The sequence below is a fragment of the Saccopteryx leptura genome, chromosome X (assembly GCF_036850995.1).
Source record: "Saccopteryx leptura isolate mSacLep1 chromosome X, mSacLep1_pri_phased_curated, whole genome shotgun sequence".
NCBI classification, from domain to species: domain Eukaryota; kingdom Metazoa; phylum Chordata; class Mammalia; order Chiroptera; family Emballonuridae; genus Saccopteryx; species Saccopteryx leptura.
This window is the reverse complement of record NC_089516.1, coordinates 14,060,773-14,077,883: the sequence shown is the minus strand read 5'-3', so window position 1 is coordinate 14,077,883 and position 17,111 is coordinate 14,060,773. Positions and strand designations below refer to the sequence as shown.

The 17,111-nt window shown below is 35.2% G+C and overlaps 1 protein-coding gene across 4 annotated transcripts in view; it reads right to left on the bottom strand.

The window, feature by feature from the left end:
• CNKSR2 (connector enhancer of kinase suppressor of Ras 2) overlaps nt 1–17,111 on the bottom strand; it is a 257,028-nt gene that overhangs the window by 203,649 nt on the left and 36,268 nt on the right. For all 4 annotated transcript variants that reach the window (XM_066357908.1, XM_066357911.1, XM_066357912.1 and 1 more), the window contains exon 2: nt 5,446–5,609. In XM_066357908.1, coding sequence (XP_066214005.1) covers nt 5,446–5,609 — 164 coding nt within the window. The remainder of the gene's footprint in view (nt 1–5,445; nt 5,610–17,111) is intronic.

Here is a 17,111-nt window from a genome sequence, read left to right as displayed (position 1 = left end):
TTTACTATTTCTGTTAATATTTAATATAATACTATTTCAGTTCTATTAAGCATATTAAATGATAGCATAATAGCTTGAAAGAGCTCATATACCTCCAAATCATGAACAGCTTAATTCTATCTAGAATAACATGGTACAAACAATATAGCTGGTGCTTAATAAATACATATTGCATGAATGAACAAGTTACAAAATAGACATTGGTTTTCATCAGTTGCCATACATTTATTCCCCATCAGGTACAACTTTAAGACAAGGAAGATGAAAATATTTCAAAGCTTAAAAGAAATAAAGGAATTTGGTAATTACTCTGTATCTTCTTTATACTAGGAACAAAAACTTGTCACCTGTGTAAGCAAGAGAAAAAAAAATAAAGTTCTCTAGAGTAAGGCAGAGAACTTCATTCAGTTAGATGCCATTAATTTAATATCTTCTATTTGCTAAGCACTGGACAGGAAGCACATTGGAAGACCAAAAAATCTGAGCAAAGATTATAATGTGGTACAAAGTGTTTGTTGCCTTTCTCCCCATCACTTCCCACTCTGTACCAGCCAAATCAAAATTCTCATTTCTCTCTGAACACCCATACTCTTTCATAATTGTTTTTAGATGTGATATTTGTTCTGTCTAGATAAAATTTCGCCAACTTTTTTGTCTGGTGAACAGCTACTCATTCTCAAAATCCCAATGCAAAGTCTACCTACACTTCTTGGCCCCCTCAGTAGTGTTGATCATTTCCTTCAGCACTCCCTCAGGTACTGTCTTTAAATCTACATTATTGGTAGTGACTATTGTCTTTTTTACTAGACTGCATACATCTTATGAGCACAGACCTATACCTATTTCATCCTTGTATTCCCCATGGTAGCACTGTTTGGATGTGAATATATAAACGTTGAAATAAGAAATAAATACCATAGCCCTGGCCAGTTGGCTCAGTGGTAGAGCGTCGGCCTGGCGTGCAGGAGTCCTGGGTTCGATTCCCAGCCAGGGCACACAGGAGAAGCGCCCATCTGCTTCTCCACCCCTCCCCCTCTCCTTCCTCTCTGTCCCTCTCTTCCCCTCCTACAGCCAAGGCTCCATTAGAGCAAAGTTGGCCCAGGCGCTGAAGATGGCTCTGTGGCCTCTGCCTAAGGCGCTAGAATGGTTCTGGTTGCAACAGAGCAACGCCCCAGATGGGCAGGGCATCGCCCCCTGGTGGGCGTGCCAGGTAGATCCCGGTTGGGCGCATGCGGGAGTCTGTCTGACTGTCTCCCCGTTTCCAGCTTCAGAAAAATACAAAATAATAATAATAATAATAATAATAATAAATAAAAGAAATAAATACCATAGATGTAAGGGAAAAGTAAAATGGCAGGTTGAGGCATTAGTTTCAAAGAAGCAAGACATAGTTTCCTGTTTCCAATATCAGAACTTCTGGTCTAGTCACCTCAGCTTGTAGATGTGGGATCTCATGTCCTCTGATTTTATAATGGCATGCATAAGTAAGTCAGAATTCATGGCTCAGTAATTTGCTTTATATTCACTGGAAAACATCTGTTGCATCAATTGGAAGAAATTTGTACTTCTAATTTGCCAATGTATAACCATTAGGAAGCAGTGAAAAGGCAGTTTAATATTTGACCTCTCTGGGGAATGTTAGCAATTTATTGCTGAATAAACACAGAATAATAAATTTAGTGTTTTAATTAATTAATTTATTTTTCTGTGTTAACTTCTAGAACAGCTCAACCACACAATGAAGTTTTCCCAGGAAAATGATATAACACTAAGGTGCTGAAACCCACAACTGTAGAGGGATTAAAACTCAGTACATGAAGGGATGTACCATAGTTCCATGGCTCAAACATTAAATGGTCTAGACATATGTTTCTGATGCCATCCTTTTAAGTAAGTTTAGGTCAGCAGAGGTTGTTTATGGCCCAAACTCCAAAACCTACAGGTCTAGACTCTTTGTAGGTAACACTGCAATTATCAAACTTTCCTTCTTCGAACTGGCAGTGTAGGAGCCTAGCATTGGCATGGTTCATCTATGCAGAGCTCTGCTTATGAGACATGCACTGTGGACTTCAAGTTCTGACACACCCAACCATTGTTGTTATAAAAGATGTAGCAAATAGATTACTCACTTCTAAGCCTATTTTATTGCACCTTCATGGCCATTCTGACTCAGATTTGGAGACCAGTATACAGAATCCCTGTGGACCCTTACCTAACCCCAAGTATTCATTTATTTCAGGCATGATTTCTATGATCTGGTTCTTATAAGGGATAGAGTGTACATATGTGCTCTGGTCTGAATTGATTTCTCTTATTTCAGGAACAGGGAAATAAGAAGATCCTCAAACTATCATGTGAGAAATGTCAAATCTCCCTCATTGCCATTTTCAATAAAATAGTTCTTCAGCATCCACTCTTGCCAGACATTTGTGCTACATGCTAAGTGTTCAATAAACACATTCCCTTTTCCCACATAGCTTATAGTCTAGTGAAAGAAACAGACATTAGACTGATAAACATACATATGAATATAGAATTACAGATGACACAAGTGTTAAGAAAGAGAGTAACAGTGGGGGGTTAATTTCAGACGGGCCAGGGAGTGATCGGGAAATGTGTCTTTGAGCAAATAACAATTAAGGTAAGACTGAAATATTTAAGTGGGAGGTGCTATTCAACTATTATGGTTCCAGATTCTACTCTTCCTTAGAAACTGCTTTCAGTCAGGCCTTTTTTTCTTGCTTATCTTAATAGCTTTTTGTGACATATGGTGACATTATGATGTTCCTAAATGGAAATAACAATCCTTGTTGCTTTTGTCACAACTCCTTTTCAGTTATCTTCATGCTTCTTCGACTACTCTATAACCCTCCTCTGCAGCCTCCCCTTCTTCCTACTCAGCCTGAGTGTCAAGCTGTGTCCTTTGTTCATTTTATATTCTATAGGTCCTCCTTGGATGATCTCTCTATCTATGGAGTCAATCCCTATACTCGTCAGACTCCAAAATCTCTATCTTCAGCTGCTTCTCAACTCCAAATTCCTATCTTCAACTCTCTGATGAGCATCTATTTCTGGATAACCCAGAGATGTCTCAAATTCAACAAAATCAAAACTCAATTTGTATTTCTACCTAAACTATTCTTGCTTCTATGCCCTATGTCTATTATTACATAATCATCTGCTCTATCTCTGAAGCTAGAAAAGTTGAAATTTTTCTCAAATCCTTACTTTATCTTACTCCTTGTACTCAACAGATTTTCTCTATTTCTGTTGCATCCTTAGTTCAAGCCCTACTCACAGCCTGAGTAAATTATTTTAAACATTTCCAAATTATTCCCCCTGTCTTCAGATTATGCCCACTCCATTCCATCCTTTTCATTACCACCAGTTACCTTTTAAATACAATTATTTGATTATTTTTGTATGGTTCTCCAATGCTCACACTAGGAAATACAAATCTCCAATTATGATGTTAAGGTACTTTTACAGCCTGGCTCTACAGTTGTATCTTTTAATTCCTAATTTTCTGCCACTGTTTCCCACCTACTTCTTCTGTCACACCAAATAGTTTACCATTTTCCATGCACACCAGTCATGCTTTTCATTGTGTGCATATGTCCATGTTATTTTATCTACTTGAAATACGCTTCCCTCTGTTCCTCCATCTACCAAACACATGCTCATTCATCTTCTACTTATTAAATATTACTTCTTTTACAATATAAACCATTTGATAATAGTCAAAGCTAACTATTTTTTGCCCCCATAATATTTATCACATACTTTATTTTAGTAGTTATACTACAGTCTTGTGATTCTTTGTATGTCACTCTTTCCCTTGGCTTTTCAAGAGGACAGAAACTAGATCTTATATCTGACACACACATTGCTGAGTGTATTAATTGGTTTTTGGATTATGTTTAATTATATGCTCATTTCTTATTAATCATCATCACCTTGATAATAGTTACTGTTTACTGAATGCCTACTGTGTCAGGTGATGAATTAGGCATTATACAAACACTGTCTCATTTGCTTTTCACAACACCATCAAAAGGTAGCTGTTATTATCTCCATTTTAAATAAAAAAACTAAGGCTATGGTGAAATTACTTGCTCACAAGTGTCAGTAATTTACTGAGCCAAATTTCAATTTCAGGTTATTATATTACAAGACTTTGTGTCCTTTCTCACTGTAGTTCTATCTCCCTCACAAATATCTGGGATAATTCAAGATCAATCAGGTTATTGTCATTTTATCTAACATGGCAAAAATAATCTATGTTCCTCTCAGAATATCTAATGTGCTAAAAGAATATTGCAGGGCTATTTTGACACTCTCTTCTCTAATTAGGCATTGCTCATTTCATTGGATGTATACATAAAGAACATATAAATAATTTGATTATTTTAAGAATGATTTTTCTAAAATAGGATTAATATTTGTGATCATAAATCAAAACCTTTAGAAGAGAATGGATTTTATAGTTGACTATATACAATTTTGTATCCTAAATGCTGCTATAAAAACTCCTTTGGTGAGCTCTAACTTAATTTTTTTCAAGTATCTAAACATAATGTCATCAGCTAAGTTATAACCTCTCTAGCATGACCAGGCAGTGGTGCAGTGGACAGAGGGTTGGACTGAGACACAGAGGACCCAGGTTTGAAACCCCGAGGTCTCTTGCTTGAGCACAGGCTCATCGGCTTGAGCACGGGGTCACTGACTTGAGTGTGGGATCATAGACCTGACCCTGTGGTTGCTGGCTTGAGCCCAAAGGTCACTGGCTTGAAGCCCAAGGTCACTGGTTTGAGTCCAAGGTCACTGGCTTAAGCAAGGGGTCACTTGTTCTGCTGTAGCCCCCAGGTCAAGGCACATTTGAGAGAGCAATCAATGAACAACTAAGGAGCTGCAATGAAGAACTGATGCTTCTCATCTGTCTCCCTTCCTCCTTGTCTGTCACTATCTGTCCCTTTCTCTGTCTCTCTCTCTGTCTTTGTCACACATACACACAAAATAACCTCTCCAATTTGTAATCTGGCACTGTATAATATACCAAATTCAATGGAGGAGGAAAATACCAGACCCAGTTGTTTGAGAGTTAGGGGAATTTTTCTACTTGTATAAAAACTCCTGGACACATGGGGATTGTTGAGGTTGGGAGTAGAGAAGGGTATGGGCGGATAAATGATGGATGAAGACTTGAGTTGGGGGAATGAACACACAATATGGTGTACAGAGATGTGTTGTGGAATTGGGCACCTGAAACCTGCATATTTATGTTAACTAGTGTCAATCTAAAAAAATCAATGAAAAAAATTTAAAAATAGTTTTAAAAACAGAAGGAAAGGATGAAGGAAACAGAAAATAAAAAAGGAGAAATAATTTTGAAAGGAAAGAAAACAAGAGAACAGGTTTCCCTTCCCTCCAGTTTCACAACCTTACCAGTGCACACAGAAGGTCAACTGCTTCCAGGATCAGTTCCTGATGGCCGATGCGGCTGACGCCCAGGTCTTCCAGCTCCTGATGTGTAATGCGCAGCAGCTGGTCCCCACTTATCTTCTCCCTCTCAAAGTTCTTAATATACTGCTGCAAACAGTCATCAAGACCTGCAAAAGAAAAAATGTGGAACACCAGAATTAAAAAACAACAACAACGACTGTTGAACCAAACAAATAGAAAATATAAAACAACATTAAGTTCAACCAAGCTACAAGTCCAGTCTATTTCAACTCTGAACTAGTTTAATCATCTACCTTTTCTAGATATACATATGTGCTGCGAGGGAAGGGGGTAGGGAATCACTTCATCATATTCCTAATTGTTACATCCCTATTTGGATTTTCCTGAGTAATTATTGAAAATCTTGAGACTTGTTTGGAGATTCTAGCAGGGGAGCGCAGCTACTCGTATACCCTTGACCGAAGAACGGTCCTCTCCTCTAGCGGGGAAGGTCGTCCTCCTCGACCGAACACGCAGCTTTGGGAGGGACACACGTGGAGCGGTAAGGGAGGAAGGGGACACACGCCTAGCCAGTCAGATCAGCTGAATCAACCCTGGTGATCAATGGGGTGACAGATGTCGCAGCCAGATCGCCCTCACATCCGAAAATCTTTACCTCTCTTCTCAGCAGTTCTATTTGTTGCCAGTTTCATAAAGTGAGTTAATGGTCAGGTACCCCTAGATCCAAACTTATCTGCATCCCACTCCTCCTTCCTTCTTTAACCCCATCACAGAGGAAGAGGTATCTTTATTCTTATATAAGAATAATCGACTTCCCTGTGTTCTGAAATCCCATCTTTTGTCACCTTAACACTACTCTAACAATTAAAAAATTAAAAGCTTTCTTTAGTTCAATGATTTCCTATTCACTGACTTTTTGTTCAAACTGTTGGCATCTTAAAAAAACAAAATGAAACAAAAACAACACTTTTCCTTAATTTCCTTGATCCACAGATCCCCAATAGTCCATTTTCCCTTCAGAGTTGAGCCCCTTATCTTTATTTTCTCACCTGCAATGCACTTCTGAATCCACTATCTTTTGGATTTGGCCTAAATCCAAGAGTGGAAATCCAAATTGAATACATTTTTCAAGATTATTTGGGGCACTTCAGAAGTAATTGGCTAGGCTATAGGATAGGTTAGTTTCAATAACCTATAAAATGTCCTCATACAAATGAATGAACTAAACTAGCCAGATTACTTCTCTCCAGATTCTATAGTAAGGAATACCAAGAAAATGAAGTAATTTACAAAAACGAAAAGATGAGAGGCCATAATGGGCTACAACCCAGCTTGAATTATGACAAAGAAGTAATCCTAAGTAAGTAGAGAAAGCAGAGATGAGGTTAGAAGAAGTGTGCGCAGTGAAGTAAAATCCCATAACATTATGTAGCAGTTAAGAGAGGAAAAAAGTTAATCTTAAAAGCCAGCCTGACCAGGTGGTGGCGAAGTGGACAGAGCATCAGACTGGGATGCAGAGAACCCAGGTTCAAAACCCCAAGGTCACCAGCTTGAGCGCGGACTCATCTGGTTTGAGCAAAAGCTTACTGGCTTGGACCCAAGGTTGCTGGCTCCAGCAAGGGGTTACTCGGTCTACTGTAGTCCCACGGTCAAGCACATATGAGAGGGCAATCAATGAACAACTAAGGTGTCGCAACCAAAAATTAATGATTGATGCTTCTCATCTCTCTCCGTTCCTGTCTGTCTGTCCCTATCTATCCCTCTCTCTGACTCTCTCTCTGTCTCTGTAAAAAAAAAAAAAAAAAAAAAAAAAAAAAAAAAAAAAAGCTACCTGGTTATGACAGGGTCTAGTATCAAGGCTTATTCTAGATCTCAATAACTGGTGCCTAATTTAATTACTGAGGTATGTTACTGCATAATATAGAAAGTATCTTGGCTCCTATATTTAAAATGTAAATTATATGATAAACATACAGCTAGGGAAGTATAATGAAATTACAATAATGTCACTGTATATCAATATATGTAGTTGTGAACTATAAGGTGCTTTCATATATTTTTTCTCATCTGAATTATAAACAATAACTTTATAATATTTTAGAGTTGTTTTGACTACAAGGTCAAAACCAACATCTCAAATTTGTGTATAGAAAAAAATATAGTACAAGAAGAGTCATCTGCAAAAAATTAAAAATATAAATACATTATAAAATAGGGCTAAAAACCTAAATCTCATGACTCTAGGATCTATGCAGTAGATCAACAATGTAACATTTATTAAACAGATAAAATGAGAAGAAATATATACCAGACTGAAAACATGTTATTACCTACCCCATTTCCTTAAGCTTTTTAAGCTTTAAATGTTACATGAATTATTTCCTTAGGTTCCATGAAATTTTATTCTTTTTCATTGATACATTCTAAATAATTCTAAGTAAAATTTATAACCTCCACTTATAAATTCCACCTATGGCTCTTAAGAAGACATATAGAAAATAAATTTTGATCTGTAAACCTCACAAATTTACATGAAAAAAAATTGTGCACTTGTCAATTGAAAGATTAAATAAACTATACACTATTTTATCTAAAACATCTTAAAATAGTTAAAAGGAAGGCTTGAAATTATTACTACAATGTTTCTGACTTTTTCAGTAAATTATACTGGTTTACATCATCTGCAAAAAAGAGGAATGAACATAAAATCATAGATCTATTATAGAAAGAAATTCTAAAAATAATGAAACATTTACAAAATGGTAACATTTGAGAGATATACTAAAAATGTACAAATTTTCAGTAAATCAATACTATATTGCATAAGAATTATGAAACAAAATAAATAAATCCACTATATTATGTAAGTAGAAATGGAATATGCAAATAATATTTAATGTTCAAAATCCTAAAAGCTCACTTAAAATGGGTGCCAGAAGATGTCTACTGAACTCCAAGAAATTTTACTTTATACATCATTTTATACATAAACATGTACTCTTATCTAAAAATAGAACACTGTTTTTTACAACAAAAAATAAAAATGTAAATTCATCCATTTGAGTTTTGTTGCCACAAAGTATTTACTGGGAAAAACAAGGATCAGCATATGAAGATTTGTAAGGACCTGTTTCCTTTTTGCAATATAAGTTCAAGAAATAGAACAAACGTGTAAATCCAGTATCCATTTGCTTTCCTATGTACATGAATAATTCAAGGCAAAATATCTTATTTTAAAGGTAGTTTTCAGTCCCCTCTTTTCACTGACACTGCTTTTTTGTCCAGATCATCAATGACCAATACCATTATATTTGACTGCCTCATTTTCAATCTCATACTCCCTAATCAACTTATTTCTATATTTTTACCATTTTTTTCCAGTCTCAGAACCATCCTGGCTTACTATCCAATTTAATCTCTTGTCAGTGAGAACATAATTTCTTCATTCAAAGTAGCTCTTGCTTTGTACTTCCATTTCTGATCTCACTGTCACCAGCTTACTCATACTATACAGTCTACTCGGAAGCCTAACTGCTCTCCCCACCATCAATCTGCCCAGTCTACCACTGTCACATCTCTAAAAATGCTCTTTGATTGGGCCACTTTCTAATTCAAATACTTCAATAACTCTTCCTGCCAAAAGGTTAAAATTCAAAGAACTTAAAATAATTTTAGGCACTGGATGGTTGGCTTAGTGGTAGAGTGTTGGCCCAGCGTGTGGATGTCCCAGGTTCAATTCGAGGCCAGGGCACACAGGAGAAGCACCCATCTGCTTTTCCACCCCACCCTCTCTTGCTTCTCTCTATCTCTCTCTTCCCCTCCTGCAGCAGAGGCATGATTGGAGTGAGCTGGCCCTAGGTGCTAAGGATGGCTCCATCACCACCACCTCAGGTGTTAAGAAGAATTCAGTTGCTGAGCAACAGAGCAATGCCCTAGATGGGCAAAGCATCACCCCAGAGTGGGCTTTCTGTGTGGATCCTGGTCGGAGTGCATGCGGAAGTCTGTCTCTGCCTCCCCTCCTTTCACTGAAGAAAAAAAAATTAAACTTTAAGGCTTTTTTTGGGGGGGTGTTCCTAGGTGTCAATGTTAGGTAGCATTCAGGTATTAATTGGAACATATAATATAGACAATAAAAGAATTTTCTATACTATAAACAGCTAGAAAGTCCATACTTTTCTTCTATACATAGGATATAATGATAATCTAGCAAAGAAAACTCTATTTAAGATCTTATGGTATTTCCTAAACCTTCTGAAAAGGACAGTTATATTCAGTAGCATATCAACAATAAGTTAGCTTTACTGTATTCTAATTATTGGAAAACTGATCAACCTATGTAAATGCACAGGCTACTTAACGTACCCAGAATATTTAATAAATTGAATTCCTGGAGTGTTCTAGAAAAATGATATTTTTCTCTAGAACTGATGTAGTTAAAATTTTTGTAAACAATTCTTTTATAGTTATGGGATGAAATGGCCATATAAATTCTTGATTTAATTCAGAGAAGAGTTGGCCATCACTCTTACTTTGTAAGTAAAAGTGTACTCAGATTTACATTTTGTTCAACAACAACAACAACAACAAAAAATAGGAAAACCTTTCTTTAAAACAGTCTATGTCAGTAAACAATTCTAAATTCCAATAAAAATAGGTAATACCTGCTTTAACAAGTGAGAAATCATGTGAGAAAGAATAGCAAATTTGGGGGCATCCATACCACAGAATATTATTTCATTTACGTTACATACTGAAAAAGGCAAAATGATAGGAGCAAAAAACAGATCAGCAGTTGCCAGGGACTGGGAATATGAAGAGATTGTGACTATAAAGCAGCAGGAAGGAGTTGTAGGGGTGAAGAAACTGTTTTGTATTCTGATTGTAGTGTTGGTTACATAAATCTATACATGTATTGAAACTCACATAATTGTTAACACCTAAAAAGTCAACTTTATTCTGTTAACTTGAAGGATGAAATTGTAAAAAGTTACAAGTAAATTCAGGTATTAATTGCAATATCTACTACAGACAATAAAAGCATTTTATATAACATTAACAGTTAGAAAGTCCATGCTTTCCTCCTGTACACAGGACTGTATATAATGATAAATAACATTTGGAAATAACTATTAAACTAAAGATTTAGTGAGAAAATTTCCTTCTGACATCATTTTATCATAGTTTTTGACATAAAAGAAGACTTTTCCCAGCATTCCATTCAGCAACTATTTATTAAACACCTCCTGAGTTTGGGGCACTGTGTTCTGGTGCATTTAATTCCCTTTGAAAAGATTCTTTCACCCTGCTGATTGGAAGAGTTCAGAGGCTATAAACAGAATGCTATTGGAGAAAGTGTATGTAATGTAGAGTGTATCGATGGTGCATGCAGTAGGAAACCAATCGCTGTCTTATGGTCCCCAGAAGATTCCTTGAAAGGTCAACCCCCATACTACCTATCATCATCATTTATACTCTTCTCCTCAGATCTAACTTTTTCCCTTTAACAACACTGTCTTTAAGACAGAGGCTAAAAACAAAGCAAAACAAAAACAACTAAACAAATAAAAAAATCCTTGACTCAATGATAATATGTCAATTGTTGCAGTTTGCACAATAATTCAGCCTCCTTACAAAGTTGAGTAGTCAGAAATTAAGGTCTGCTCTGGAGATATAAGTTAAAAGTCATTGGCATATAGGTAGAAAATTGAAGCCAGAAGTGTTACTGAGACTGACTAGGGAAAATAGAGTAGTGAGAGGATTTAGAACCTAACCTTGAGAAACTCCAAAAGGTAAAGACTTTGGTAGAAGCAAACCTGCAAAGAAAACTGAGGAAGTGCAGCCAGAGAGAAATGAAATAAAAAGAGAAAAGGTTGGTGTCATGGAAGCCAATGGAAGAGATGTTTTAACACTGGCAGTACAGGACTCTTGGTTAGGTTGCCACAATTTGAAGCCTACTTTGAATTTGACTATTAGAAGATTTACCAGTGACTTTAATGGAAGAATAACATACTGATAAAAATAGAAGCCAGACAGAGCATGGAGCTGAGGGGTGAGAAAGTAGTGACCTTGCATGTAGAATATCCTTTAGGAAAGTATATGGCATTGGTAAAGAGGGAGAGTGAACAGGGGAGTGTCACATCAGGTAAAAAGGACTATTGTTAGACCAGTTTTAGACATGAAGGGAACTAAAGCTTTGGGAGATTAGGTAACTCCCTAAGTGTACACAGTAAGTGACTAACTAGCAAAGCAAGGATTAAAACCTAGTCTCAGAGGATCTGAAACCCAATCTGTTTTGATGGCATCAGACCATTTCAAGACTGCAAAAACTAGGTCTCAACAATAAGTTGGATTTCAACCACTGCAAAAAGAAAGGGGTAAATGGAGCTGATAGAAACATAGTTATTAAAAAGAAGATACAGTATAGGACAGTGGTTAACAAAAATCACACTCTTTCCTATCCACGTGAAAAAAATTATTTAAAACTACCAAGGACTGAATTCCATGCTAGATAGTCTGATGAACTGAATACAATATAGGGCAGTGGTCCCCAACCTTTTTTGGGCCACGGACCGGTTTAATGTCAGAAAATATTTTCATGGACCAGCCTTTAGGATGGGACAGATAAATGCACAAAATAAAATTATGTGACCGGCATAAAAACTGTGGTATTTTAAAATATAATTGTCGAACTTACCAGACAAGCATCAAGAGTGAGTCTTAGACAGATGTAACAGAGGGAATCTGGCCATTTTTAAAAAATAAAACATCATTCAGACTTAAATATAAATAAAACGGAAATAATATAAGTTATTTATTCTTTCTCTGCGGACCGGTACCAAATGGCCCACGGACCGGTACCCGTCCGTGGCCCAGGGGTTGGGGACCACTGATATAGGGTATACCTGGTTGGCATTCTATGTGAAGATGCATTTAAATGAATTAAAGGAGCAACTCTGTAGACAGTTTTAGATATCACTGAAACTAATGCAATACACGTTGACTTGGGAACTCCTCTTCCTTATGGTCTTCAGTGCCATCCTTCAGTTATTTCCTTTTACAAGCAAGCAGTTGTCCTGTAACAAATAGTATATGATTTCTTTTCATAAGGATTCCCAAGCAAACCAAATAACACAGAAAAGGAAGAACAGTTTTCCTCTGGGCCTATTTTCATTTACTCTGTCTTAATTTCTTTTAGAAAATGCTAAGCTGGCCATAGTGTTCCATTATTTTCAAATCAAAGAGTTGATGCTAATTAGTAGTAATCTCTCCCATTTATTTTCTGTGCTCACTCCATGCCAACCATATTGAAAGTACTTCACAAATGCTTTCTTATTTAAACCTTAGAATAATCTGAGGAATTACATATCATTATCTTGATTTTATAGATAAGTAAATTGAGATTTAGAGACCATGCCCAGGACCCCACCACTTAATAAATATAAGACAAAGTCTAAATCCAAGTCCCTCTAACTCCACATCCCTGCCCTTTAAGCTTACACTAAATTTGAAGGAGTAGAGAAAGGGTGGAAAAGACTGCAAACTGATCATCTGTACCATACAAGTAGTCATGACAAAAATATTTTTTTCCATTTTCCATTTAAAACTCTAAGGATATTGTTTTAAAAGACATTTACCATATTGAAATTGAACTTTGTATCAAAGGGATTTAAGTACATTATTTACCCCATATACAAACACACAAGAGGGAAAACAGAAGACAGAAAGTAGAATGGTAGTGGCCAAGGACAAAGGGGTGGGGGAAATGGAGAATTAGTGTTTAACGGGTAGAGAGTTTCAGTTTTGTAAGACAAAAAGAGTTCTGTGGATGGATGGTGGTGATGGTAGCATAATGTGAATATTCTTAATATCATTGAAGTTTATACTTAAAAATGATACAGATAGGAAATTTTATGTCATGTACATTTTATAATTGAAAAAAATCTAATGGTGAAAATGACGAATCTTATGTGATGCACATTTTACAATAAAAAAGCATAATAGATTAATTTTATTTTTTTATTGGACATAGTGAAAGTTCTTGAATATGTTTAATTAGAACTCCAGGAGAGGAAAGAATAAAAAACAAAGCAGAAAGCAATATATTAAGAGATACTGGTCAATAAACTGTCAAAACTACTGAAATATTTTAAATCACTATATCAGGAAGTAATATGAACCCTGAGCAGGATAAATATAAAGTAAATATAAAGTAGATTAATTTTAAATAACCTAAAGTTGCTATTTTCAAATATTAATTAGACTTAAGCATTTGGCAAGGGAAATGAGTATATGAAAGCTACAGCTATAAGTTACTATTTACTATCTGATTATTATATATCAATATGTAACCTAATTTTTCTGACAGAAACACAATTTCTTTTTATTGACCACAAAGAAACCACCAAAAGCAATAGTTTACCATTTTTAGTAAATCTTACATGGAACTCAGCAATATATCTCACGCAAGCTAATTAACTTATCATGAAAAAGTAATCTGTCTAATCACAATGGGATTTAATAAAGCTACCATCCTTTTTACTGTTTTCATTTAATGTCTAAACAATATTACGGGGTGTGAGACATGCCAAAATTGTTTCAGCAATGTGTAAATTTTATTAAAAAATTGCCTTTATAACAAAGTTAAAATGTATTCATAAGGAATTATTTTTCAGGATAAAAAGAATCCTACACATTTATCCTACACACATTTCTGGGTTACGAAAAACTTAAATGGTAATGTTCAATTTTGTATTTGTTCTCTTTCATATATCAGAATCAAGACATAATACCATACAATTATATTAATAGCCAGATAATTTTTTATTAGCCTATAATGTAAATTTTACTTGACCTAGGAAAATGAGGTATTTGGAAGGGCTAATTGTATTCTCCCTAGTATTTATAAGACCTCCTCAAAATAATTCTTGATTTTACAGATAAGTAAATTGAGATTTAGAGACCATGGGATTTAAAAAATATGTATTTTATTATACTACAAAAATATTTTTTAGGCAATTTATAGGAAAAGTGCACCCTTATCTTCACTGCAGCACTATTTACAAAAGATACGAAATCAAAATAATTCTAATAATTATAACTCAAAACAATGTCAGTTTTCCATTGCTTCTCAAACTTTCTATGCATATAAAACATCTGAGTATCTGATTAAACTGGAGATCCCAATTCAATTAGTCTGGTGTGGGGCCTGAGATTTTGTATTTCCAACAAGCTCCCAAGTACCAATAACATTACCAGAGCTATGCTTGTCTGAGGCAAAAAGAGACTTCATTTTTTTCCCACAAGTCAGGAGGTCATTATAAAATAGGAAAATAATGATGACTAGAAATACACATAAATAAATGCAAGTAGGCTTAGTTGCTAAATATCTAGTCATGTCCTTTATGGCCTTACCAGTCTCAATTAGAAAATACATTTATCATGAAACCAAAGGATCAATAATCTTCATCATAAATTTGTAAATCACAAAGGATCAAATTTCTCATACTATCAGATAGAAAAATTATGTTAACTAAGTGGGAAGAAGAAAAGCTATGCCAAACTAATTATAATTATGTTTATTTAAATGAATCCCTAATTGCATGTTTTAAGGATAGGTATATAGAAAAGTTCCAAATTTTCCAAAAGAAATTCACCAGCCTAAATGAACACTATTAGTTTTATCCTTCACAATACTGTTATCAATTATAAGAGAGTGCAATGGAATTTCTTCAAAAAACGGAAATGAAGCCACAACGAATATAAATTTATGTTCTTTATCATTAAGCATTTCTCAAAGAGTTCCAAAAATATGTGAATCTTCTAATATGTATCATAATTCCTCTCTGCAGTAAAATTCTCCCTCATTATGATAGCATTCTATGGCAATCACTGTCTGTCAGAGAAGTGAGCTTTCACTTCTTGCCAATCAAAATGAAAATGTGTGTCAGTAAGCACTGCTTTCCCTTTTTTCCCATCAGCTGCCAAATTCCTACACTTGAGTCAGAATCAGAAATATTGGAAAATTAGAAAAAAAGGAGGAAAAAGTTCTACAGAGATGTATATAAATCAGAGGAATCAGGGGAGAAGAAGGGGGAGAAAGAGAGGGAAGAGGGAGGGCATTAAGAGTCTTGGCTAATACTGGGTCAAAGAAACAATTTGATTAAACTCATTTTTAAAAAAAAATACCTTGCAATCATTCCTTACTGAAGAGACAACATCACTTCTCTATTCACAGATTAACCTCCATAACATCTGTTTCTTAGCTGATTGCAAGTGCTTGCCAGGAATTTAAGAATGAACATTCAGATGACATTTGCAAAGTTCCAAGTCATAATTTAATCCTAGATTCATATTGTTGTCGACCCAACAGTTAATGGAGCTTAATAGTCTCATAATTTTCCTGATTAAATTACTGCTCAAAAGCCCAGTTTCACAGACAGTGGTTTATAAGGGAAAGATACATGAACATCATCTTTACTCAGTTTTCAGAATTTAAAAACTGTGTTACACAAAATGTAATTTAAGATCACTAGATACTGATGTTAAAAGAGAAGACAATTTTTTTAGTTACCTCCAAAAGGGACAAAGAATAAACATAAGCTCTTCTAGGGAAAGTAGAACAAGCAAAAAGAAAAAGAAAAAAAAACACCCAGAATGTAGGGCTTGGGGAGATTAGGGCAAGGGCAAAGACCCAACACACGTAATGAGTTTATATTATGCAAAGTGCTACCCAAAAACTTCTGAGCATGGCCCAACAAGAGCCTATTCACTAACCTTCCAATGAGACTTTGGTCACTGCCTGAAAGCAGCTGTGCAAACAATCTTTTAGCAAGCTTTTATTTCAATTCAGTCCCGATCTTTCCACTGGTGAATTTTCAGTGAAAAGACCCTGAGAGAAGCCATATTTGCATACATATAAATATACTACCATTGACTGCAACACAGACCTATACTCAAGACAGTTATAAATCAACCTGTAAAAGGGGCTAAGCATTTAACCAAGAGTATCTTGAATAGCCACAACATAAGAGCTATTTCCTGCACTGTTTTGCAAATATTATAAATATAAAAAGCAAAACTGTGATAAGTATTCCAAATAATTCTGGTAAAAATATAGAAATATTGGTAGACATTTCTAAGTGTACGTGAGAAAGATTCATATTGCCTTTCAATTTTCTAGTAGTCAAAATTGTTCCTTTCCCAAAGGCAATAGTTTACTATTCATAACTTTTAACAGCAGACTACTGAATTCAAGGTATTTTTCCAGAAATGGAAACAATTGTGAAGAAAACTAGAGTGAATATTTTTTTTCTTTTCAAGAAAGAAAGCATGAAATATATTAAAATATGTAACAATCCATGAAAAAACTACAATTGCTTTTGTCAGCAGCCTCCTAGAAAACATGTTCTCTTTGGTTATAGCATCACAGATTAAAAGTCACTTAGGAAGAATGTGATTCATTCAGTGAGGATCAAGGCAGCTTTAAATTCTTAATAAAGTTTTGGACACCTATAGTTATGATCAAAGCACTCTGACCCTGACTTCCCAGTGCTATAATAATAAAAAAGATAAATAATTCAAAATGGAACCTTACATTTCTATTCAAAACTCAGTTATGTCATCCCAGAAAAGTTTTATAGATAAAAAGA